Source organism: Triplophysa rosa, linkage group LG16 (assembly GCF_024868665.1).
Source record: "Triplophysa rosa linkage group LG16, Trosa_1v2, whole genome shotgun sequence".
NCBI classification, from domain to species: domain Eukaryota; kingdom Metazoa; phylum Chordata; class Actinopteri; order Cypriniformes; family Nemacheilidae; genus Triplophysa; species Triplophysa rosa.
Window position 1 is genome coordinate 21,572,434 of NC_079905.1, and position 25,072 is coordinate 21,597,505.

The 25,072-nt window shown below is 39.2% G+C and overlaps 1 protein-coding gene across 1 annotated transcript; it reads left to right on the plus strand.

Annotated features, from left to right (window-relative positions):
• The first annotated feature begins 1,530 nt into the window (after positions 1-1,530).
• Positions 1,531-25,009, plus strand: pdik1l (PDLIM1 interacting kinase 1 like). The gene is made up of 3 exons (XM_057354953.1): positions 1,531-1,728; positions 5,467-5,763; positions 20,208-25,009. The coding sequence occupies exons 2-3, from the start codon at positions 5,479-5,481 to the stop codon at positions 20,946-20,948; spliced, it is 1,026 nt and encodes a 341-aa protein (XP_057210936.1). The 5' UTR covers positions 1,531-1,728; positions 5,467-5,478; the 3' UTR covers positions 20,949-25,009.
• Positions 25,010-25,072: the final 63 nt, after the last annotated feature.

The following is a 25,072-nucleotide window of genomic DNA, read 5'->3' on the forward strand; positions in this document are numbered from 1 at the left end:
TCTCCATTAATTTATTAAGAGACATTTTGACCTCAGAGTATTTAAATAGGATTTATGGACAAAACTGCTGCCATAGGTTACGTTCTGGAATGTCATCAAGCATCTAGTGTTTGTCAAAAAGTTTAGACTGTTCTTATATTCACTGAGAGTTAACAAACTTTGAAAAACTCAACAGAGAAATTCAGAAGTTCGAGTGGCTAACATATCGATATTTGCAGTGTAACTCAAACCTTGTGCATGGAGGCATTTTGGATGAACTTTGGCAGCGTAAATCAAAAAAGAAATGATGGCAAGTTAGTGTGTAGGTATTTCAGATTGTGTTGTCTCGGTGAACAGTATGACAGTGTTTTTATTAGATTCATGATTGTAGGTTGTAGAGTAGAGTAGTGTCATATAATGATGGGTGAAGGGGTCTTTCTCATTGAAGCTGTATTGAGATATGTCCAGCCTCTCTTGAATTATATTTCATGTTATATTATATTTTTCGTTATCATTTACGTCTATTTTTTATATTCATTTTATTTAAAGCGAGAACAAGATGACTTGTTTTGAATCTATACAGATCTACCTCAGGGTGTGTTGAAATATGGGCATCAGTGAATTATCCTGCCGTGACGTCTCTGAATATACAGAGCGTTGTCCATTTAAATGTCTTGTATGTGCTGTGTGTGAGTGTGTTATTTCCCTTTTTTACTTTTATGTATTTAATTTGGAAAGAGGTGCGATTGTTTGAAATGTATAACTGCACTAACAGAGTTTTGGTCAAAAGTGTTTGATGTTTTGCTGTACGTTTTAGACCAACGCGCACGAGTATTTTTTTCTTGCAGAGAAATGCAACCACAACTTTTTTCTGTAATATAGGCTACACCTCAGGAATATGTCTTTTGTATTTGCATTTAATGAAAAGGATAATCAATGTTGATGACTTTATTATCATTATGCTATTATTCATGTTTTTATGGCTCGTCTTTATTTTTTGGTCTGGTCTCACTCGAACAAACTGCACAATCCTGAAGCAGGTTATACACGGCATGTGTTCTGGTGACCAAAGAATGTAGCTGCATTAACGCGTCTTCTGCAGTTGTCCAAAGACTCTTACATTTTCAACTCATTGTGACAAAAGCATGAAAAGAAATGTGTTTTAGTGTAAACTTTGACCACTGCTTTTGAGTGAATAAATATCTTTTTATGACTATTTTGTAGCATTGTTTTCTTTTTCTGTGTTTTCACGAATTGGGTCATTTGTAGGTCTTGGCCCGATTCACATTTCACGTCTACCGCGCGGAGCACGGGAGCCGCGCCACTTTCTCTCTTCAAATGACCCGCGGTGCGCGCGCGCCACTCCGAAAAGTTGTTTTTGTATATTACTACGAAACAGGTCTGTATAAAAAATGACACTATAATCATATTACAATTATGAGGGACACGGCGGGGAATTTGTATCCCCCTGGCCGGTAAGGAGTCTCTGAGACTATGTACATTCTTTTGAGAAGCCATTACTGTAAGATAGAGAGGGGGCGGTGTTTCCCAACAAGAAAAGCGAAGGGCGCGCGCAGAGTCTTCGACGCGAACGCGACACCTACTCGGGCGCTCATGCCAAGCGTTCACACGCGATCTGCTTGTTGAGAAAGAGGATCGTCGTGTCCGGCGTCCTGGCGTTTATAATGGCTGCCAGGAGAAGGAAAGAGGACGAGTACACACACGGGAAATAAAACTCGACGTGCCCAGGTATATGTCTACGCTGTTTGTGTGCGCGCAGCGCGACCCTTTGTCTGAGCGCGCGTCAGGGGGCTGTGCAGGTGCAGGTGCATGTGTTATGAAATACACCTTTACTGTTACTGTCGCTGCGACATATGAACGTCACGCGTGTTAGAAGATCCACCTGCGTTCATGTATGCTTGTGTGAGGTTTAATGTGTAACGTTAAGCGCGGCTTTAAATACGGAAACGGGTCAGAACCGACAGGCCTGTACACATCAAAAGCACGTGATAGACACAGCAGCTGGTTGTTTTGTGTTATTTCGTGCGTTGGTGAGTCTCATTTTTTAACCGAAACGGTAAGAATGTGTGCGCGCGACACTGACTGACTTTAGCCTTTTATAGCTGCTTCCGCGCTCACGCACGTGCTGTTGCGTTTGTTTAACTGCAGAGTTGCGTTTAACATCCTGTACAAAACGTGACAGTTCCACAATAAATCTCTTCTGTACCCATGTGTCAGACTTATTTCATTTTTCATTTCAACCTTTATTCCTTACTTTAGAATTCGTTCTTTATTCATATTTGACATGTGTTGTGTTGTGACAAAAACAAAATTCAAAATAAATGAAATCTGTTATTTTAATCAACTAATACGTGTAGTTTGTGTGGATTCACAAAAACACCATCCAAATGATCAAAAAACACTAGAACAATGGTATATGTTTCGTTGCCTTGTCGTTTACTTTTATTATCCAAAATGTTGCCAAAAATGTTTGAAGTCGGCATGCAATTAAAAATGATCATTCTAATTGTTTTACACAGTGGTGAAGTATTTATTATAATTTTTTATCTGTGCTAGGGGTGTAACAGTTCAAATTACTCACGGTTCGGTTTGTGTCACGGTTTTAGGGTCACGGTTTCGGTTTGGTTCGGTTTGTGCTATGTTCAGGGAAAAGGGACTACTGACAAATAAAAACAAGAACAAATAATCAAGCTACAAGTAACAGCACCAATAAAACAACAGAGCAAAGCAGAAAATGAAATAAGATACTGTATATATACCTTTTAAGGTAGAAATGGATTAAAGTAATCAAATAAATAGGGATGTAACGATTCACTCAGCTCACGATGCGATGCGAGTCACGATTCTGATCTCACGATGCGATTTATTCGCGATTTACTCACGATTTATTTTTACAAAATGAGTTGAAACAAATTAGAAATGAACAACTTCCCTTGCATTATTTCTTAAATGCTTCACGTTTCTTTGTATAATAAAATAATGTTTTATTTCAAATAACAAAACTAAACTGCAATTTTATAACAAATGAATAATAGAAAAAGTCTCTTTAATATAAACAAACTAATACTGTCTGAGCTTTTCTTGGATTTTTTTGCATTTAAGAAATATCAGCATGTCCACGTTTAGATTTGCAGTGAACATGGCGGCCCCTGCTGTTCAAAAAATGTATTGCGATTCAGTTCACACCTCAACCGATTTGAATCGTCACACATTATAACCGATTTTCAACCGGCTCACGGTGAATCGTTACATCCCTACAAATAAAACATAACATTGCATATGTAGAAATGAAATAAAGATGAATCATAATTGAAGTTACAGAAGCTATTGATTCACAAGCAGTGAGTGACTTCCTTGGATCCAGTACACTGATACTGTACACATGCGTTGTTTTTCGTCCGTTCACTTAAGACATAACCCACTATGTTTGTTAAGATACTGGACAAGAGGGGCATGTTGACCTACTTCGTGTGTTAATCTGTCCGTTTAAGCGCTTCAAAGACTACTCAATATTTGCACCATGTCTGAGATTATCCTTATGCGCGCTTCGTATCTTCTCACAGCGCGCAAGCGAGTTTTCTTCTGCATCATCTTGCACTTAAATGTTTAAATTGACAAGGCTTGAATGAGTGTAGTTTAAACAGCAACATGTGCTGTTCAGGTCTCACCTGCACTCGCGTATAGATGTTATTGTCATGAGTAATACGGTAGTCACGTCAATAATACCCCCTTGGTTGTACAGAATGCCTTGTGTGGATTTCCAAATGAACTGCATAAAGAATGATAAGAATAGGTGTTTACCTTTGGAAGTAGCAGTGAATAATTATTTGAACCAGAAGCATAAGGAAAGTGTCCAGATATATACAGATGGGTCAGTGGAGACACAGACAGAAACAGTGGAGCATGTGTTAGTCCATTGTGAGGCATATAGTGAGAGAGCTCAACTTGTTGAAGATCTTAAAGAGTTGAAAGTCCAACTAACAATTAGGCCCGATTCAAATTTCGCGTCTAAAACCGTGCGGAAAACGCGAGCTTTACTGCGTTCTCCTTTATTTCTAAAGCGCCTGGGCCCGGTTGCATAAAGCACTTTAAGTGTAATTTTCCCTTAAGTGTGTCCTTAAGTATACCTTAAGTTTTACTTAAGTTATTCTCCTATTGTCTTTGCTAAAGGAAAATCACTCCTTAAGTGTCATACTTAAGGGAAAAACTTAAGGTGCTTTGTGCAACTGGGCCCTGGACTTTGCGCTCTCCTGGGTCTGTCGTCGCTAAGCAACCATAGGCCACGATAGCCATTGAGACGAGGAGGTATAAACAAAGGATATTTGGATTATATGCACTGAAAATACCTTGCAATAACTCTGCTACTAGATTTAGTTATGCTGTGATCATCTGTGTCTCCATTTTCATTGAGCTTGTCTATATTGGCTGGTTGGTTGTGTCACATGACCTGCGGTGCGCTTGCGGCTTTCTGAAAAGTTGAAAAAAAGAGCGCGGTCGCCCCCTATTTCCGCGCGCCTGCCGCGCGTCTACATTTAAAATAACGAATATGCGCGCGGAAAAGACGCGAAATGTGAATCGGGCTTTAAAGAGTTATTCCAGAGTGCAGAGAAAGAATCTAGAATATACCCTATTTTATTTAGGTTTCTGAGAGAGTCACGTTTGTTACACAGAATTTAAGGGAAAAGTTTTCTTTTTTTTTATTAAGATTATTTAGCCTGGTAGTATTTCCATTTCCTCCTCCTCGGTCTTCACACTACATCCCAGTAGGTGGCGGATATGCACCAAAAGCTGGTTTGCCAACCGCCATTAAACAAAAGAAAAGAAAGAAATGCAGAACAAGAGCTAGCTGTGTTTCACGGCTGTCTGTTTTGCATCCGAGTACGTTTAATTTCTTGAAATTTCTTGAAATTAACATGACGTACATCATTGTAATGTCTTTAGCTGTGCAGTTGGATCGTTGAATCGGCGTATACTGTACACATTGAGTTCGCCAGAATGAACGCACATTGCGTTCAGAACGACTCGCACACGAATGACTCATTTGAACCGATTCATTTAAACTATTGAACTTTTCAGTCACTCGCGAATATAAGAGATCCTTGAATCATTTAAAGTGAACCACAGAGAATGCAAGATGTGAATGAGCTTTGCTCATTTAGAAAGATTTTAGGTTAATTCAGTTGGCTATTGTGGGCTGAAAAGTTAGTTGAAAATGATAAAAAAGCTTTATTTGATTAAAAAAAAGTCTGTTTGGTTGAATAAAAGTAATGTTTTATATAACTTAATAATTGTCATTTTCATCTCATTTTATTAGAACTTTTAATATGTCAAAGTCACTTTGGTTAAGCCACTTAAAGGTACGGTAGGCCTACGTGTGTGTACAAGATCAGGATGGCACCACCTCCACCTCATTTTGAGCCAGGAAAAACCCTAATGTGCATTATTGCTCTGGTGTTCTCGGTACAGGTGAGGAAGAGGATGGTGAGCAGTCAGGCCAAGTACGAGCTGATTCAAGAGGTGGGCCGGGGCAGTTACGGTGTGGTGTACGAGGCAGCCGTACGGCAGACCGGCGCTCGTGTGGCTGTGAAGAAGATCCGCTGTCACTCGCCGGAGAACGTGGAGCTGGCCCTGAGGGAGTTCTGGGCTCTGAGCAGCATCCAGAGCCAGCATCCCAACGTCATCCACCTGGAGGAATGTGTCTTTCAGAGAGACGCTCTCGCTCAGAGGATGAGCCACGGCTCCAGCTCTTCACTCTATCTGGAGGTATATTTCACACAGTGAACGTGAGGTTTCACTACTCGCTACCGTCCACTTCAAAGTCTGTTTATGACTGATGGCGGGAGCATAACAGTCATGTCCTGACCCTTTGACAGAAGCAACAGACTAGATTAAACTGAGGTTTGGATCTGAATCGTTGGCTGCTTTGTGTCATAACTACAACATCTTACCAGACCGCATGAAGTAAAGGAGATGTAAACCGAGGTTTATGGTTTGAGGTAGAAAGGTAGCTTAGAGGGTATCGGCAAACAACCAGAATGAGTTGCCGTATAGGGTTTAAATCAAACTTCACTTGTGAATACGTATACAGCTTTCCTGTGGCTCAGTGGTTAGAGGCATGGTCATGGGTTGGATCCCAGGGAATGCACAGAGTCAGAAACAAAACAAATGTATAATACTATGCAATGTACAAACCCGATTCCAAAAAAGTTGGGACACTGTACAAATTGTGAATAAAAAAGGAATGCAATAATTTACGAATCTCATAAACTTATATTTTATTCACAATAGAATATAGATAACATATCAAATGTTGAAAGTGAGACATTTTGAAATGTCATGCCAAATATTGGCTCATTTTGGATTTCATGAGAGCTACACATTCCAAAAAAGTTGGGACAGGTAGCAATAAGAGGCCGGAAAAGTTAAATGTACATATAAGGAACAGCTGGAGGACCAATTTGCAACTTATTAGGTCAATTGGCAACATGATTGGGTATAAAAAGAGCCTCTCAGAGTGGCAGTGTCTCTCAGAAGTCAAGATGGGCAGAGGATCACCAATTCCCCCAATGCTGCGGCGAAAAATAGTGGAGCAATATCAGAAAGGAGTTTCTCAGAGAAAAATTGCAAAGAGTTTGAAGTTATCATCATCTACAGTGCATAATATCATCCAAAGATTCAGAGAATCTGGAACAATCTCTGTGCGTAAGGGTCAAGGCCGGAAAACCATACTGGATGCCCGTGATCTTCGGGCCCTTAGACGGCACTGCATCACATACAGGAATGCTACTGTAATGGAAATCACAACATGGGCTCAGGAATACTTCCAGAAAACATTGTCGGTGAACACAATCCACCGTGCCATTCGCCGTTGCCGGCTAAAACTCTATAGGTCAAAAAAGAAGCCATATCTAAACATGATCCAGAAGCGCAGGCGTTTTCTCTGGGCCAAGGCTCATTTAAAATGGACTGTGGCAAAGTGGAAAACTGTTCTGTGGTCAGACGAATCAAAATTTGAAGTTCTTTTTGGAAAACTGGGACGCCATGTCATCCGGACTAAAGAGGACAAGGACAACCCAAGTTGTTATCAGCGCTCAGTTCAGAAGCCTGCATCTCTGATGGTATGGGGTTGCATGAGTGCGTGTGGCATGGGCAGCTTACACATCTGGAAAGGCACCATCAATGCTGAAAGGTATATCCAAGTTCTAGAACAACATATGCTCCCATCCAGACGTCGTCTCTTTCAGGGAAGACCTTGCATTTTCCAACATGACAATGCCAGACCACATACTGCATCAATTACAACATCATGGCTGCGTAGAAGAAGGATCCGGGTACTGAAATGGCCAGCCTGCAGTCCAGATCTTTCACCCATAGAAAACATTTGGCGCATCATAAAGAGGAAGATGCGACAAAGAAGACCTAAGACAGTCGAGCAACTAGAAGCCTGTATTAGACAAGAATGGGACAACATTCCTATTCCTAAACTTGAGCAACTTGTCTCCTCAGTCCCCAGACGTTTGCAGACTGTTATAAAAAGAAGAGGGGATGCCACACAGTGGTAAACATGGCCTTGTCCCAACTTTTTTGAGATGTGTTGATGCCATGAAATTTAAAATCAACTTATTTTTCCCTTAAAATGATACATTCTCTCAGTTTAAACATTTGATATGTCATCTATGTTGTATTCTGAATCAAATATTGAAACTTGAAACTTCCACATCATTGCATTCTGTTTTTATTCACAATTTGTACAGTGTCCCAACTTTTTTGGAATCGGGTTTGTAAGTCGCTTTGGATAAAAGCGTCTGCCAAATGCATTAAAAAAAAGAGTAAAATATATAAAACACGTGCATACACATATAAATACTCATATAGGTATACTATCGGATGTTCAGGCAAATACATGAAATCCATACCAGTTAGTTCCCACAAGATTTTGCGGAGATTTTTTTGTGATTTCTGAGGCCAAAAATGCTTAATTTTGCAGCGGCTTTATTCAAATTTTGCGATTAAATTGCGGGAGGTTTTTACAGAAAAAGTTAAAAATACTACTTGAATTGGCAAATAGGGTTCTTCTTTAAAACAACCACCTGTGAAAACATTATTTATGCATTCCCTATGATTAAAAGGCATGCAGCAGATTCATACTGGAGGTCTGGAAACCTTGGCCGCTTTAAGTTTAAAGCCCACCCAAGAGGCCATTTTGACTGACAGGTCAAGCAACCAATCACGTTTCGTTTCATGCCACTTCATGTTTATGGTTTGCAATGAGGTCAGGGGTCTGGCTGACCTGTCATAATGTGTTTTTCCTCTCCGTCTGGACCTGTGTTTCTACCTTTGGCACATACATGGCTTTGGTCATGGGAATAAGGGTCTTAGTGCACCGAGAAAGTAAGTGCTGCGCTGGTGAGGGCAGCCCATCTTCCAGTTTCCAGATTTAAAATTTTTTTTTTGACAGTGTTTTTAGGTATTGTCTTAAATAATTTTTAAATACTACAAACAGAGGGGGGTGATTTAAAAACCCTACATTTGTGAATAACTTATTTAGCTAATCAACGCAAATTATTAATCAAAAAGCATTGATTTGTAGCAGGTTTTGACAGAATGCGCGATGTGATGACATCGCATGGCGCTCCATCGGCCAAATTATGAGGAGTCTCTAAATTTAAATCTCAAAATTTTGCAAGTTGCCGCAAATTTTGCGGAGTTTGTTTGATTATGCGTTAAATTCTGCGATCGCAAAATCCTGCTGGGACTGACCAATACATCTTGTTATTAACGAATGCATATACACTTGTGAATAACTTGCAAATACATATAAACTTCCTGCATGCATAGGCCTACATCTTAAAATTCTCACGCTTGCATATCAACTTGTTCCATGCGTAGACGCATGTAAAACACTTGCATATACATATAAACATGATCCATGCATATACACATTTAAATCACTTACACAAACATACAATCTCGATGCATGCAGCGTCACTTATAAAACATGCGCGCACATGTACTTAACAACAACGCGTCTTTTGTTTGTATAAATCTGCAAGTGATTCTTATGTGTAAGGTTTATGAATTTATGGGGGAACCATTTTAACATCTGTGAATACGGTTTTTAAACTGAAGGGATGAATTACAAAACTGTGGCCAAACTGTGGCCTCAGACAGTCGACCCCGCAGACTCCGTACTTTAAGGAGTGGGGTCATGCGTTGTTGTTTTTTTTTAGTGGGGACTAGGCATGGGACGAATACCGGTTTCAAGGTATACCGCGGTTTGGAAAAGTCACGGATTTTAAACCACTAAAAGTTTCTGTTATACCGTTCCAAAGGTATGAGCGGTTTTGTGCAGGAATCCATCAGGTTCTGTGATATATTTTGTTCATGCTTAATTAGTTGTTTGCTCATCTGCATTTCATTTATTTATATATATGTATGGATGAATGCATGTAAGTTTAATTACTGGAAATGCATTTAAAAGAAGACTAGAAAGGGGTGCCATGCTTTCAAAATGTTGGGGAAGCACTGATTTAACGTGACATACTGTTCATGTTTACTACTGTTCCAAATATTTTCTGCTGCTTAAAAATCAAATCTATTGTGTTCAATGTTTTTTACTCAGGCATTTAAAATAGCACATTTTAAAGCTGCAACAGCAATACCGCGAAACCGTGATCGTTACAGTCAAAATCTCATACCCATGCCTAGTGGGGACAAATTTCAAAACTGTGGTCACATCGCTTTCCGGTTGAGTACCCCTGCATAACATTTTTATGCCCAGAGTGCTCTTTTTGCGAAGGTACAGAGGAAGACCCGCTGGAAGGCGAGCGCAACCAGATGGAAAGCGATCAGAAAATCTTGAGCTTCAAAGGCCTCTGCACGGAATTTTGTCATTGGTAGCTGCAATCAGCCCTTGGCCCCACCCCTGGCCCCGCTTCATGTTTAGAGGAGTGGAAATGTCCCTGCAGTAACAGACCGGTGTACATTCACGAACGTGTCAAAAGTTAACAGCAACAAAATGATTATTAGTTTATGCCCTGAACCTTGCATACTCTTAAGAATTAAGCGTTTAGTCGATCGTGATTCATTCTTATAGCAACCGTTGTAAACACAACAGCTTACTTCTTTAATCAGAGCTTTGTGTTGTTTCCAGGCGGACCGTACAAGAATGTGACACGCAAGTGTCCCGGAAATCTGGTGAAATTCAACCAATCAAATGACGACTTCAAACGTGCTGAAGTGTTTCCAGAAAAGTAAACAAGTGTTTGCTGATGCCTTATGCATCAGACGTTTAGCCAACGGTCTGTGGGCGTGACATCTGAGGCTGAGACTACCTGGACACAGACTTCCTTTTACACTGAAATGCCTTACGTTTAAACTGAGAAGTTTACATTTATTCATTTGGCGCAATTCAAGTTTACGCAAATACATATAAGAATCACTTGCAGATATATACAAACAAAACACACGAGTTTGTATGTTTGCGTCAGTTATTTAAAGGTGTATATGCATGGATTGTGTTTATATGCATATGCAAATGTTTATAGATGTTGTATGCATGAACACACATGTATTGTGTATGCAGTATGCACATGTATTTCACATGTATTTGCTTGAACATCTGATAGTATACCTATATATGCGAGTAATTATATATGTATTTATAAGCGAAGTTTGATTTAAACCCTATACGGCGCCTCATGAACCAGGGCCATTGTACAGGGTCCTCACTTCACCTTTAAAATTATTTTTTGGCCTTTTTTAGCACAACTTGAAGTATACTTGAACACACTCGTGTATGGCTTCAAGTGTACTACATTTGTTAATACAGAGATAGTATGTTAAAAGCACATTTTAGTTCATATTCATGGTGTCTCAAAATAGCAAGTTGAGTACACTTAGATGTTCTTAAGATGATCTTAAGAAGTAAAGCATAATTTTTTGTATGTTAAGTACAAAATTAGTGTGTGAAAATAGAGCACTTTAAGTAAATTATGGAAGTAGACTTTTTTCATCTGGGTAGGTAGTGTACCTAAGTGTAACAAGTGTAACATACTAAAGTCAATGCTTAACGTTGAGTTGTCGAGTGCAGACATTCACAAAGTAATAAATGTTTACCTCATATAATGTTAATGCACTCTGTACACTTACAGACACCGTCAGTGTACAATGTACTGTACAAAGTTCAATCTACAGTTGACAAGAACACTTTAAGATGTTGAACAGATACGATGCATCAACTGTAGTGATGATGAAACATTATAATCTTGTGTTTTAGTAAACTTGACAAAAGCAGACTTACTATGTGTGTTGACAGTAAGCACTCCTTGAAAACTGCTGTGAGGTTACACACTTCTTTATGTAAGGAATAATTGACGACGGGCCGTTCAATTATCGAAAGTTAATGCACACCCCGAGGTGGTAATGCGGCCACGACGCGAAGCGGAGTACACCTCGGGTGTGCTTTAACTTTCGATAATTGAACGGACCGGAGTCAATTATTCCGCTTATACCACGGTCACAACACCACAAGACGTTGTTCCGATGTTTTATCAAGACATTTGTATGGTATTTGTCCCGGAATGCACTTGCTGGTAGGACTAATTTCTTACGCATCTCATCTGAAAGCGTTGCTTGAGCCTGCATATGCAGTTTTCCGAGATTGAGAGGAAGACAGACAGTGCACATGCACACGCGTTTGCTTCATTGAGAGTGAAAAGACAAGTATTTACTGTATATTTGATTTGTTTTCGTCGTATTTAACACCCCTGTCGTATAAGAAAAGTATTAAGAGAAAAAAGTGACATGGAGGTTTCTGCACTAGCTGCGGTTCTCGCAGTGGCATAGAAAGCTTCCTGCTGTGTGTTTTAAGTCCCGTTTACCCATTCCACAGACAAATTTAACATGTTGTTGTTGTTGTTATTTTTGTGCTTCGTGTTTTATCTTTAACCCGCTGATTGTGTCATGTAGTTTGCCGTTACCTTTGATATATGCTTTAGTTTTTCATCTGAACAGTCCTGTATAGTGCTCTCGCCATTGTTGTTCAAATGTTCATGCTGTCCATAAATATTAATAGTTATTTCTTCTCAGACAATGGAATTTGCCTGTCACTTTGTCTGTTGTTAAATACATATTCACTGGTGGACAGTAGGCTAAACTTGGCGAAGTGATATGGAACTGTAATGCGGTCAGCAGACCTGGAACACCTTCATAGGTGTGCGTTTAACTGAAAAACAATGCACACCCGTCGAACGTTCGTCAGCCAATCAGAATGAAGCATTCAACAGCCCCGTGGTATAATGTATTATTAATCATGTAAATATGTTCATTGTTATCTGATGTGCAAGTAGTTTATGGGTTGATTTTTCAACAGGTAAACACTACGCTGCTTTTTGTTTGAGCACCCTTGTGGTGAAACATCTGAAAATAGCTTTAACTGGTTTTAGTAACTGCAGAAAGTGTTGTTGGACTAAACCGACACCTCACACACGTTATTGGTGGCAGGATGTGGTTAAATGTACCAAACATAACAAGAAGCGGCGTGTCTCCTGTATGGACAGCATCTGCATGTCTTAAAGGAGCAATGTGGAGATTTTAGCATCATCTAGTGGTGATGTTGCGAATTGCAACCATTTGCTCACTCCACCCCCCCTCCCTTTCAGAGCACTACGGTGGCTAACACAGGACTCGGGTGTAGTGTTGCTTTCGTCAACGAAAATTATGACTAAATATGGTCGTCAACGAACCTTTATCACATGACGAAAACGAGACGAGACGCAACGTAAATGCTGGTCATGTGACGATGACTATAATTAAATGTATAATGCAATATTGTTGACGAATAAAAACGAGACTAAATGTGGCTTACAAAATAAAAACTATGCTAAAATGACTCTTCATTTTCGTTGACCAAAACGAGACGAGACGAAATGTTATAACGTTATTTCGTCTGATGCTTTAACCTAGACGCGGAGCGGAATCCTGTTGTTTAAATGTCATCTGGCTGTTCTGAGTGAATTATGTGCACAGTTTAACATACAACACGAGTGATGGTCGAGGATTTATCTGCGTCTGCACTGTATGAGGATATGAACACATGAACTTCATCTCCACAGTTGCTCTGAGAGTTTATTTTACAAGCGTTTACTGTTTGAGTGAAGCTAACAGCAAACACAAAAACTGAAGCGTCTCCCCAAAGACCCGTCAAAATAAAAGTCCCGTTAAATTGAACACTCAGACAAAAAATACTTTAGTGAACTATAGTACTTGCTATTGAAAATTGTAGTGCCCTTGTAGTAAATTGATAAACACTGTATACTATAGTAAAGTTTTTTACTGCAGTTTACTATAGTAAAATACTATAGTATACTACAGTAATTTATGTGGACAAATAACCACTATTGTATAGTAAAAAAGGAAAAACACACAAATTAGAAAAATTTAAACAAATTTAGATAGTGTAAAAATTATATGGCCCTAATTTACCCATCTGTATGTAACATGAATGTCTTTTGTCAGTTACCTGCCTTTTCATGATGAACTGCACTTGCATCATTTTTTTTAAATGATGACAACCGACAATTTATACTTGTGCTCCTACTGTTTGGCCTGTACTACCAAACTTTAAACCTCTCTAGCTCCAGTGCTATGTGCAAAGAAAGTCTGCATTAATTTACTGCATTCTGTATGCTACTACAGGGCACTGAGGGCAGTCACTCTTTTCCTGTTGGTTCTTTGCAATGCTGGCAAATGTAACCTTCCAGTTGACTTGCGAAATCACTTCCATTTGTTTTATTAATAAAGGATATTGGAAGTAAAATCAGTCTGGGTAATTACAAATACTTTGATTTGAATAGTCACACAGCAAGAAAAAGAAAATTTGTATAGAAAAAAGATGCATCGAGAATCGTTTTATCATCACATCGCAGCCCTCTGAATCGTAATAGAATCGCATCATGACGTGCCTAGAGATTCCCACCCCTACCGATGGCCTTAAATTCAAATCAGAGCATCTTCCGTGTCTGGAATGGATGTATTCTTGAGTCTATAAGGTAACAATAATATAATAAGATAACCTTGTTTGAAATGGGTTTGGCTAAAAGAAAATTTTGGTTTCATCTATACTACTAGGTACTTATACTATATTGACTGGGTTAAATAGAATTGCATTACTAAAAAGAGACTAAAATACAATTTTCATTGACTAAAACTAGAGTAAATGTCATCAGTTTTCGTCGACTAAAACTAGACTAAAATGTCATCAGTTTTCGTCGACTAAAACTAGACTAAAATGTCATCAGTTTTCGTCGACTAAAACTAGACTAGACTTAAAAGAGTATGAACGTGACTAAAACTAATAAAAACTAAAATGACAGCTTGACACAATGACTAGACTAAAACTAAAATTAAAACAGGCCGCCAAAAACAACACTACTCGGGTGTCATCATGTTTTCACTTCTTTGCTAAAGGAGATAACTTATTTACGAAACTCATATAGAGCAGTTTGTCCATTTAGGGCTACTGTAGAAACAACACGAAGAATTCCATGTAAGGGGACCCGTGGTGTTTGTAGATAGCAGAGTTGTGGACTCGAGTCTCATGACTTGGACTTGACTCGGACTCGAGGCACAAATTTGATGACTTGCGACTCGACTCAACAAAACTTGACTTGACTTAGACTTGGACACTATGACTCGGCAAGTCTTTATTTAGGGCTGTCACGATTATTAAATAATCGTCTCATTGCGATTGTTTGACCTCATCGTGATCGCAATTATTGCACATCTCTATAGAAGACACAAGGGGGAGCTGTAGTGCCTGCATATTACATATTTTAGTGTATATATTGTAACTAAAGCATGGTAATACTTGTAAAATGTACAACCACAACACAGTCACTTAAAAAAAAAAACTAAAGCATATACAAATGACCTGCAGTACAATTTAATATTATTAAAGCAAATCTCAGTGTGAAAACCAGTCTACCAAAATTTCATTAACATACAAGTAAAATTTTATTGTAGTCTTGCAAGTGAGAAAAAAAACAGACTAGAAGCTTTTCTAAGACTGATAGTATTTTAATGGTGGCTTCAATTCACTCCTGATCAATTTACTTAATTTACAAGTATTTGGTGGTTGTATTATTGACAGGTAAAAGCCTAAACCTTAAGTATATGATGACCCAATTTTTTCAGATGTATTTCCAAGAAAAAAACATAGTCTTGTATTCAGAACAATATGGTCGTTTCAATCGCTGAATCAAAAATGTATGAGAATTAAATGTCAAAGCTCAAAAACAGACAATTAATCGTCATAGCCCTAAAACAGACAATTAATCGTCATAATCGCAAGGATTTATTAGACAATTAATCGTCAGTCAAATTTCATAATCGTGACAGTGACCCTACTTTATTTATTTTAAAACCAAACATCGAAGTTGTGATCACGGTCGGCTGTTCTCTGGAGTGAATCGCACAGGTAAGAGCTGTGTGCTGTGTTTGGCACTGTGCCAGAAAAAGCCTCGCCCATTGTGACACGGGCGCTAATCAAAACTGTTCAGTGTTTTAGACCACATAATGTCCATTTCATATTTCGGACATTAGTCCATAAATTACACACAAGTGCTAGTAAACTGTTAATAATGTATTTAAACTACTGTAACTTCTTTGTAGGTAGCAATTATAAACCTTTCAACCTTAAATTTAAGACGTTTTATTCATCTCAAACGCATCCAATTGTGTAGGAAATAATAAGCTCACTATTTTCCCTGGTCTCACACTCCTGTCCCAGCCATTCATTTCATGTTGGGAGAAATGGGTGAGTTTGCATGTTGTAAATCCGCCCGATTTGAACTGCATTGCAGCGCATAGCCCTAATAACCTGGCATCAAATGATGGTCTACCTTAAAACGCAAAATAGATGTACACACGTTTAAACATAAATATCAGAAAATCCACATTTCTGCGCATGCATGGTAGCCCTTCATAAGCATGAGGTGGTCAGCTGTTTCATGGATGGAGGAACGTCAGACGGAGAGGGAGGCAGCGAACTCAAATTCTGTTTTATGAAACATGTCGTTTATAAGCTCATAGAAGGTATTTTTGTGATGATTTCAACTTGTTTGCTAGCCTGCCTAAATGCATTCCATGTAGGCCTACACAATATCTAAGAGAATTGCTCTCTCAAACTAGCTAACGGTTGCTATCATGCTTATGATTCACGATTGCTTGCTCATTATGTGCAATCCGAAGCATACAGCATTACATTTTTCGTTGACAGTCATAACACATTTCTCGAATACAAGCTCTATATTTTTGCCTGTAACTAGCTAACAGAAATAAAAGCTAATATAAAGTATGATTGTAGAATGTAACGTTAGTGTTTCAATTTAGAAATTGTGTATACCACACACATAAATCAGGTGGAGCCCAAACGACATTTAAAGATATGTTTGTATTTTTATAGATTGATTTACAATGTTTGTTTTTATTTCGGAGGGCAGGGAGAACAAACTGGTGCAAGAGTTAGACAGACTGAAGGACACAGAGTTAGAGAAAGGTAAGAGATAATGAAGGAAAGAGTGAACCATTTCTTACAACTAAAACACATTGCCCAGTCATTAGTACGGCAGAAAATATTTTCTTACTTTCTATAGTCTAACAAAAATGATGTTCAAATATGTTTTATAGTCAATGCATTATTTAACATGATAATTTATCCCAAAATAAAAATCCTGACATTATTTATTCACCTTCATGTTCTTCAATAACATTTTGATTTATGTTGTATACTTAAATTTTATTGGAAAGTTAATAATTATTTTATAACAATAAATAATTTAATTTATACAATGTATCGTTTAATGAAAATTGCACTGTTTGTGATACATTTTTTTTAGTATTCCTACTGGAAACCTTGAATATACTATTCAAGACAAAAGAACAACAATTTTATAACTTAAATAATACCTAAATTCAATTGTGTACAGTATATTATAATATAAACTACATACAGTAATATTACAGTTATACGGGTCTGTCCCATACTGCTATTATCTATAAGCTATATCTTCAGTCAGGTGTGTGAAGTAAATTTCTACCACAGTGCCCTTAGTTATCTCATATAAATCATTGTGAAGCCTTTCTGACATAACTTAATATAAATCTACTATACTGTTTAATACAGTGAAACTGATTTGAGGAAAGAGAACTAATGACTTGTTAAAGACTTGAAGTTTAAACTTGAGGAGGACTTGGACTTGACTTGGACTTATCTGTCTTGACTTGGGACTTGACTTGGACTTATCTTATCTGACTTGCAAAGCAATGACTTCGTCCCGCCTCTGGTAGATAGAAATAGCTCATTCTAAGATTATAGAAACACAATGCGTCATTATGTGAGGTCAGGTCTTTATACACCTCTGAATACATAGTTATGAATATTATATTGCATTTCTGTCAATAGATCCTCCAAAAAACTACACACTGGACCTTTAAATCAGACAGGATTTATAAGATGTGCTCTGATTGGTCGGATGTGCTAACAGACGGTGTTACTATCAACTCGGAGAGGAAAACAAAACAGACCTCGACAGTAACAGTAACACCATGTGTAGAACAGATTACAGGCTTCAAGCATTCGGTAAATAGCTTTTGTGTGACAGGTTACTATGTCACTTTGTGCTATAAGATGGCTTTTACTATGTTAATACCTCTATGTTAATAGATTTAAAATTTTACGGATAGAGATGCATCGATATATATATTGGTAGATAAAAGAAATGATCAGGCCCTTTAAATCCGGTCAATCAAAAAGAGGACAGGCAATGAATTTGTGCTCTGTATATAGAAAATGTTAAGAAACATCACCAGTTTGATGTTCAATATTAATTAGGGATGCACCGATACCAGTATCGGTATCGGGCCCGATACCAAGTTCTTGTACTTGTACTCGTACTCATATAGATACACCGATACCAAAGACCGGTACCTCACGTGACATACCTGACAGAACTGAGTAGAGTACTGATAATAAATTATCAGTACTCGGTCTTTAAAAAATGGTATCGGAGCATCCCTAATATTAATAGTCAATATATGAATTAATAACATTCAGAAAGTTTAGAAATATTAATTTAATCGTCAGAATCTGTATCGACAGATATCACTCTGAAAAATCGGCTCTCAGTATCGGTGGAGAAATTCAGTTTTGGTGCATTTCTAATTACGAAATTGAGAAAGTAAAAAAGTGACCTTTTTCCTAAAACAAATACGACTTCAGTATCGTAATCTCTTTGTGAATGTTGCTTATGTCACCCACCCTTAAAGAGTACATAACTAGGGATTTTTAAAGAGTACATTCCTCGAGATCATAAAAAATACATTTCATGAAGTGTTTAATTTTGCCGTGTTTGAATGTAAGCAATCTGCCCAGTTGTAAATCCGAAGGTGAACGAATAACAAAGTTATTAGCTTATAAAAAAGGTAATCGACTCTGAATCACGCGAACAAGCCATGACCTGTCCGAATCTTTAACCACAATGTACCTACGTCACTAGAAAAATCCCCGCCTACTGACTGCGAAAACTTAACTCTCTCCTCCCCAAACACTGTACTAGCTTGTTCGTGACGTGTGCATCATGTCTAAGAGAAGCTGTGTTCTATGTAGTGAAACTAAGTCAGTCTTATTTTCACTACCAAAGGAAGAACTTCTGAGGAAAAAATGGTTACTATTTATTTTTCAAAGGACACCAAAGGAGTATAAACCGAACGTTTTACTTTGCGCGCGTCATTTTACCGAAGATTGCTTCATCAATCTTGGCGCCTTTACTGCAGGATACATTAAACGTCTTTCCTTAAAAGATGTTGCAATACCAACTTTATTTGGACCTGTAAGCTCCACCGAATCACAACCTGTAAGTGTGACTCTTTATTTTTGTCTTTACTTAAAATTAAATTTGTGTGACGTTATCTCATGTCTGTGTTTAGCTAACGTTACCGTTATTTTTGGGGTTGTTACTGTTTGTTTACCTAACGTTAGCTATAAACTCGTTGCGCTAATGTAAGTGTTCAACCATATTAACTCGCAAAGTCTTTATTTCAAGAACTGCGTGGTGTACTATAGTTATAATAACATCTGAAGATACGAACACCGTACACTGTATGTCGTGATAACTAACTGTTACAAGAGAAGTGTCTAAAACAGTCCTTTTTCTTACTGGCATCTGTATAAGGATTAAAGAATGATTCGTCAGACTCGGGCTCGAACTGGTAAGGTAAAATCGACGCCATCTCTCTCTATACACTGTTAATATCCAACCACCTGCAAACCGTAATACAGCAGTAATGATAGGCGGTCCATTTGCGACACATGCTGAATGCGTTTGACCAATCACAGCAGACTAGACCATTTGACCAATCACAGCAGACTAGACCATCTGACCAATCACAGCAGACTACACTATCTGACCAATCAGATCAGACTACGCTGGCGGAACGGCGGAGATTACACAGATGAATCGCGGAACGAATCATTTGAGAGTCAGTCAAGAAGTAAGGTAATAAAAACTGCTTATTATTACGAAATAATAGTATTTTTACATCATGTATGTACATAAACTTGTTGTCGGACACTCCATAAACCAAAATAAGCCCTTAAAAATATTGAGGAATGTACTCTTTAAGGTCCTTCTTTGGTTTATGGAGTGTCCAAAAACAAATTTATGTACATAGAAGGTGTAAAAACACTATTATTTCATAATAATAGGCAGTACTGACTCTCAAATGATTCATTCCGCGATTCATCTGTCTAATCCCCTCCTTTCCGCTAGCCTAGTCTGCTGCGATTGGTCTACCGCGAATGAGGCTCATGAGCTACAGTGTTTGGGGGAGAAGAGTGAAGTTTTCACGGGCAGTCCTAGCAAAACGTAGGCGGGGACTATATGTAGTGACGTAAATCTGCGGCGGTTCGCGAATTGGACTAGGGACGACTCGTTTGCGTGATTCAGAGCCAACTCCCTTTTTTCCAAGCCAATAACTTTGTTATTCATTCACCTACGGATTTAAAACTTGGCAGACTGCTTACTTTCAAACACGGCAACATTACACACCGCATGAAATGTAATTTTCACGATCTCATGTTATGTACTCTTTAATAACGAAGTGCTACGCAATTGGTTCTAACCTTGTGTTTCTTTATATCCGCACAGCTGGTGGAGACCTCGCTGAAAGGTGAGATTACGTTTGACCCCCGCTGCGCCTACTACCTATGGTTCGTCATGGATTTCTGCGACGGTGGAGACATGAACGCCTACCTGCTGTCGCGCAAACCCAGCCGCAAGACGAACACCAGCTTCATGCTGCAGCTGGGCAGCGCTCTGGCCTTCCTGCACCGCAACCAGATCATCCACAGAGACCTCAAACCTGACAACATTCTCATCTCGCAAGGCCGCAACCCGGCCGGCTCCCCCGAACCCACGCTGAAGGTGGCCGACTTTGGCCTCAGCAAGGTCTGCTCGGCTTCGGGCCTGAACCCAGAGGAGCCGGCAAGCGTCAACAAGGGTTTCTTATCCACCGCTTGTGGGACAGACTTCTACATGGCCCCGGAGGTGTGGGAGGGCCACTACACTGCCAAGGTGGACATTTTCGCTTTGGGCGTGATCATATGGGCCATGGTGGAACGGATAACTTTTGTTGACGTGGAGACGCAGAAGGAGCTGTTGGGAAGCTACGTGCAGCAGGGTGAGGATATCGTGCCGTTGGGCGAGGCTCTGCTGGAAAACCCCAAGATGGAGCTGCACATCCCGGCGCGAAAGAAGAGCATGAACGCTGGCATGAAGCAGTTGATTCGAGAGATGCTGTCGGCCAATCCGCAGGAGCGACCCGACGCCTTCGAGCTGGAGCTGAGGCTCGTTCGGATCGCGTGCAGGGAACTCGACTGGGACACGTGAGATGGAGAGAGACGGGGTGAACTTTAATGTATCTCCTGCCATCTTGTTTGTGGTTAGATATGGGGTTTTGGGGCTGTCCTTAGTCTTTTCATTATTGTTTTAAAGGTTCAGTAGAAAAGTTTAATTTCACCTGTTCATAAGCACACAGTGACTGTCATCTGAACATCACATGTTAGAAAGCCACATTGATCCAGATCACACGTACAGGTCCACAGAACCTTTGTCTCATTTTGTTCTCACTTCACTCCTGGTGCAAAATCAGTTTCTAATGCAAAGTGGAAATACTGGCCTCTTTCACAGCCAACTCCATATTTACATCATCAGTTTTAACAGCTTTTCTACGACACGATCAATATCTGTTTTTCTGCACTCTGCTCTCAAAAGGGCTTCAGGGAGCTGTATTTGTATCAGTCCAATCGAAACCAATGTTTTTTCGTCTTTTCTACAAAGTACTTGACAAGGCAATAGTTTATAGCTGATATCTCAAAAGTGGTGCGGTTAACTTTTCTTAATGTGAAAACAAGAAACTTTAAAAGCATGTTTATCAGAGCCGTAAGGAAATAACATACTGCCATTATAGTTGCTTTCTATTGGGGACATCTGGCGCTAACAAAACCTGCGTGCACATGTAAAAAATGCATATTAGCATTAGTTCTCTAGATAGCTCTTGACTAATGCAGTATCAAAATCTAACAGTGATGCCCTGAGTTCACTTAAATATCTTAATGCTGTTCAGGATACAAGCTTCATGACTTGAACTGCTTATGTGTCATTTTATGAAACAGGTGTCTTTTTTACATTTTTAAAACTTTATTAATGTCATTTTCCTTAAATTGGTAAATGTTCAGTTTTTTGAATAACGCATTTAATAATTTGGCATTTTGATAGTGCTTTTGATATTGAAGTTTGGTTTTGACTTTAATCCATTTTAAAAAGTTTTGCAAAATTTTTGTCTAAAGAATTTTCGTCTGAAATTTTGCATGTTAAAAAATAAATACGACCTCACGTTGTGTCAATCACATTTATCAAATTTTCGTCCGTCAGTTTGTATCCGTAGCAAGCATTTTGAGAGGTGTTCTGACAATTTAGATCCACCGTACAAGCGAACGCCAAAATCTAGGATGACGTGAATTGATCTACTTCGTCTCGTAGCACAAAGCACTGCATGAGAAACAAAGTGCGGCGTACAAACACAGAATATAAAGACAGAGTGTGGCAGATGATTGTGGAACAGCTTGGAAAACAGGATGGGATGTACCGATTTCAAAACGTGGTGTACGAAAGAGACCCGTTATCGCGTCTCTGGTCTCCGTCAGTCCTTTCGCAACCGTGTTCCGGGGGATCCCCCTCTGTCGTCTCGCCATCGCGTTCTGGGAGTCTCATGGGAAAAATAACAAATGACGCACACGAAAATTTCGGACTGAGTGTGCAAAGACTTTTCAGTAAAATACTGTATAAATTAATCAAATATGATATAAAGGCAACTTCATAAAACATTGATAAAGAAATGTAGCATTTAAGCGCAACCTTTTAAACCAACCAGGATTTTCAAAAACGCAAGAAATCTAAATTAAGGAATTCATAATAAATCGCCTGTTTGAGAGAATGACCCCTACGCTCAAGCCGGCTGTCCTGAAGAGCTGCTCAAACACACACTTTGTAGACTTGACAATACGTACGGCAAAACGTGACAATGACCGATCATCCTCAGCTGAATGCTTGAAACAGCCTGCCTTGAATAAAAACACAAAACCTCATATATTAGCATGGAGAGAGAGACGCGTCCTCCTGATGTACGTGACACACCTCTCAGCCTTCAGGGAGTGTGAAGGGAGAAATGAAGGGATAGATGCACACGGCACACACAACCACAAGCCTCTGTGACAGCAGCACGCTGAATTTCAGCTCCGCTACACTGTGTCGTTTTTGCAAGAAATCACCGAAACGGTGAATGTTACTGGTAATCCTTTCAGCCACGCTCATGACAGACCAGTGCTAAACCTGTTAGCTTAGGTAGAGAGGGAGTCTCTCGCATTATAAACAACATTCAGGTGGAGGTTTTGTATGATTTTACAGGCAGTTGAGACACGGACGCTTATGTGCCGGAGTTCTTCTGTTCTTATCTGTGATAAACGGATGCTTTAGTATTTAACAGGAAACTCTGCATCTGTCTGTCTTTTAACCCGAAAACCAGAACCAGCAAACATTGTTTTGGGAGCAATGACTTAAATCTCTTTCATTTTTCTTTTGTGGAAGCGCCTGTGGAATTATCCCATAATCCATGTTATCGCAACAATACAGGGTGAAAGGATAATTATTCTCAGCACCACCACTCCCAGATCAGTTTGATCTGCCTTTATGTTGAGATTAACATCATTTATACCTTGTTTTCTAAATCCTGTTGCTCTTGCCAGCACTTGGTTTTCTCAACAACAGGTCTGAGCAAACACTGCTTGTGTGATGCAGAAGTGTTTGTCAAAGTTGATAAATTTACTCACGAAGGCCTGTGAGGCCGACATGCAGATGATTGCCACTGGATAGAATGCAAGATCATCCAATAAAAACACTGAAGATGAGTGATGTCATGGTCACACCAGACGTTTCGATCTTTTGACTTTCAGTCATGGGATGTCACTCAGCACGACTTTCATTACACAGACCGCGTGTGTATGTACATTTATATATTTATAACCTGATATAAAAAGAAGTCGTACATAGTTTAGGAGGTTGCTAACCAACATCTTACCTCACCCCAAACCCTAAAATCACATCCGCAAAGACGAATTTAGCTAAAAGCACGAGTTTCACGAGGTGGCAAAGCAATGATTAATGGCGTCCCTAAACCTCATATCAGCACACATACATCTGGCTCACGTCTATTTGATGTCTGCATTTACATCTGCAAGACACCTGCAATACGTAGTTTGCTCATCTGCAATACGTCTCGGAGACGTCTGGTGTCAGACGCTCGACCTGATTTTGCTAAGTGGTTGATGTCCTCAGGACAACATTTTTATCAATAAAACCTAAACCCACACCAAACCCTAACCATAACTTACCCCTCAAATCAGAGGGAAATGATAAGTGAAAAACAATGGTCTAGATGCCTCTAATCCTGGTTGGAAGATTAAACTTAAAATAAATTGTAAACTTATTTCTGAAACCTGATTGGTTGATTTAAATGTTGTTTAGACATCTATAAGATGTCTGTAAGACGCGAGCTCATGTGAAGATGTTTTGTATTTCGGCATGTTCAAGTCTGTTCAACTCTGACTAGTGAATTCGAATCACATGTAGCTGTGTGACCAATAGAAGATCGGTACGTCAGCAAAAACTAAATCTGGCACAAGAGAAGGCAAAATTGAGCAGTACATGAATACACGCATGCACGCACGCACGCACACACACACACACACACACAGCGATTATTTACACACTCAATGGAAACCTTGCCTTCAGCAGCAAAGGTGTTGAAAAGTTTGAAAAGCGTGTAAATCTGAAAATCTGACTTAAAGACAACAGCACACGGGTGAAAAACATTTCACAGATGATGTATCTAAAGTAAAGTCTTCTCTCTTTGTTTCTCCATAATAAAATGAAATGCTAATTGAACAATAATTCGCTGAATCTGACTGGAGGCTATTTCTCTTTGCTTGTCTGTAGTGTACATGAGAATTGAAGCGCACAGAGGATTTATCGTGTGTGCTGTTTGAACGACGGGTGATTTTGTATGGTGGACTGGACTGTTGTTATGTAGCGTGCTGACATTCTGTGTGTTTCTGGATGTCCGTGTTCAGGATCTTTTGATCTATGAAGTGTGTTGAATTTGGGAGCACAGCTGTATTTCAGTATTGGTGTTTGACAGAAGCACTGCTCATCAGCTCCACATCATCTACTGCAACACACTGTGACTTTTTTCTTTGACATTTTGTGTTGTTGTCAAGTCCTTTTGAGATGAACTCATGAGCGGTGAGTGTGTAATTTATTGTTGGGATTGACTTTACTAATAAAACTTGCACTTGAATCATGTTTTCTATTAAAGCATTTTTATTACATTTCTTGTGTGTGCTGAGGAGTTTGTGTGTTGATGGTGTAAAGATTACACTCTGCTAACCTGTTAACCA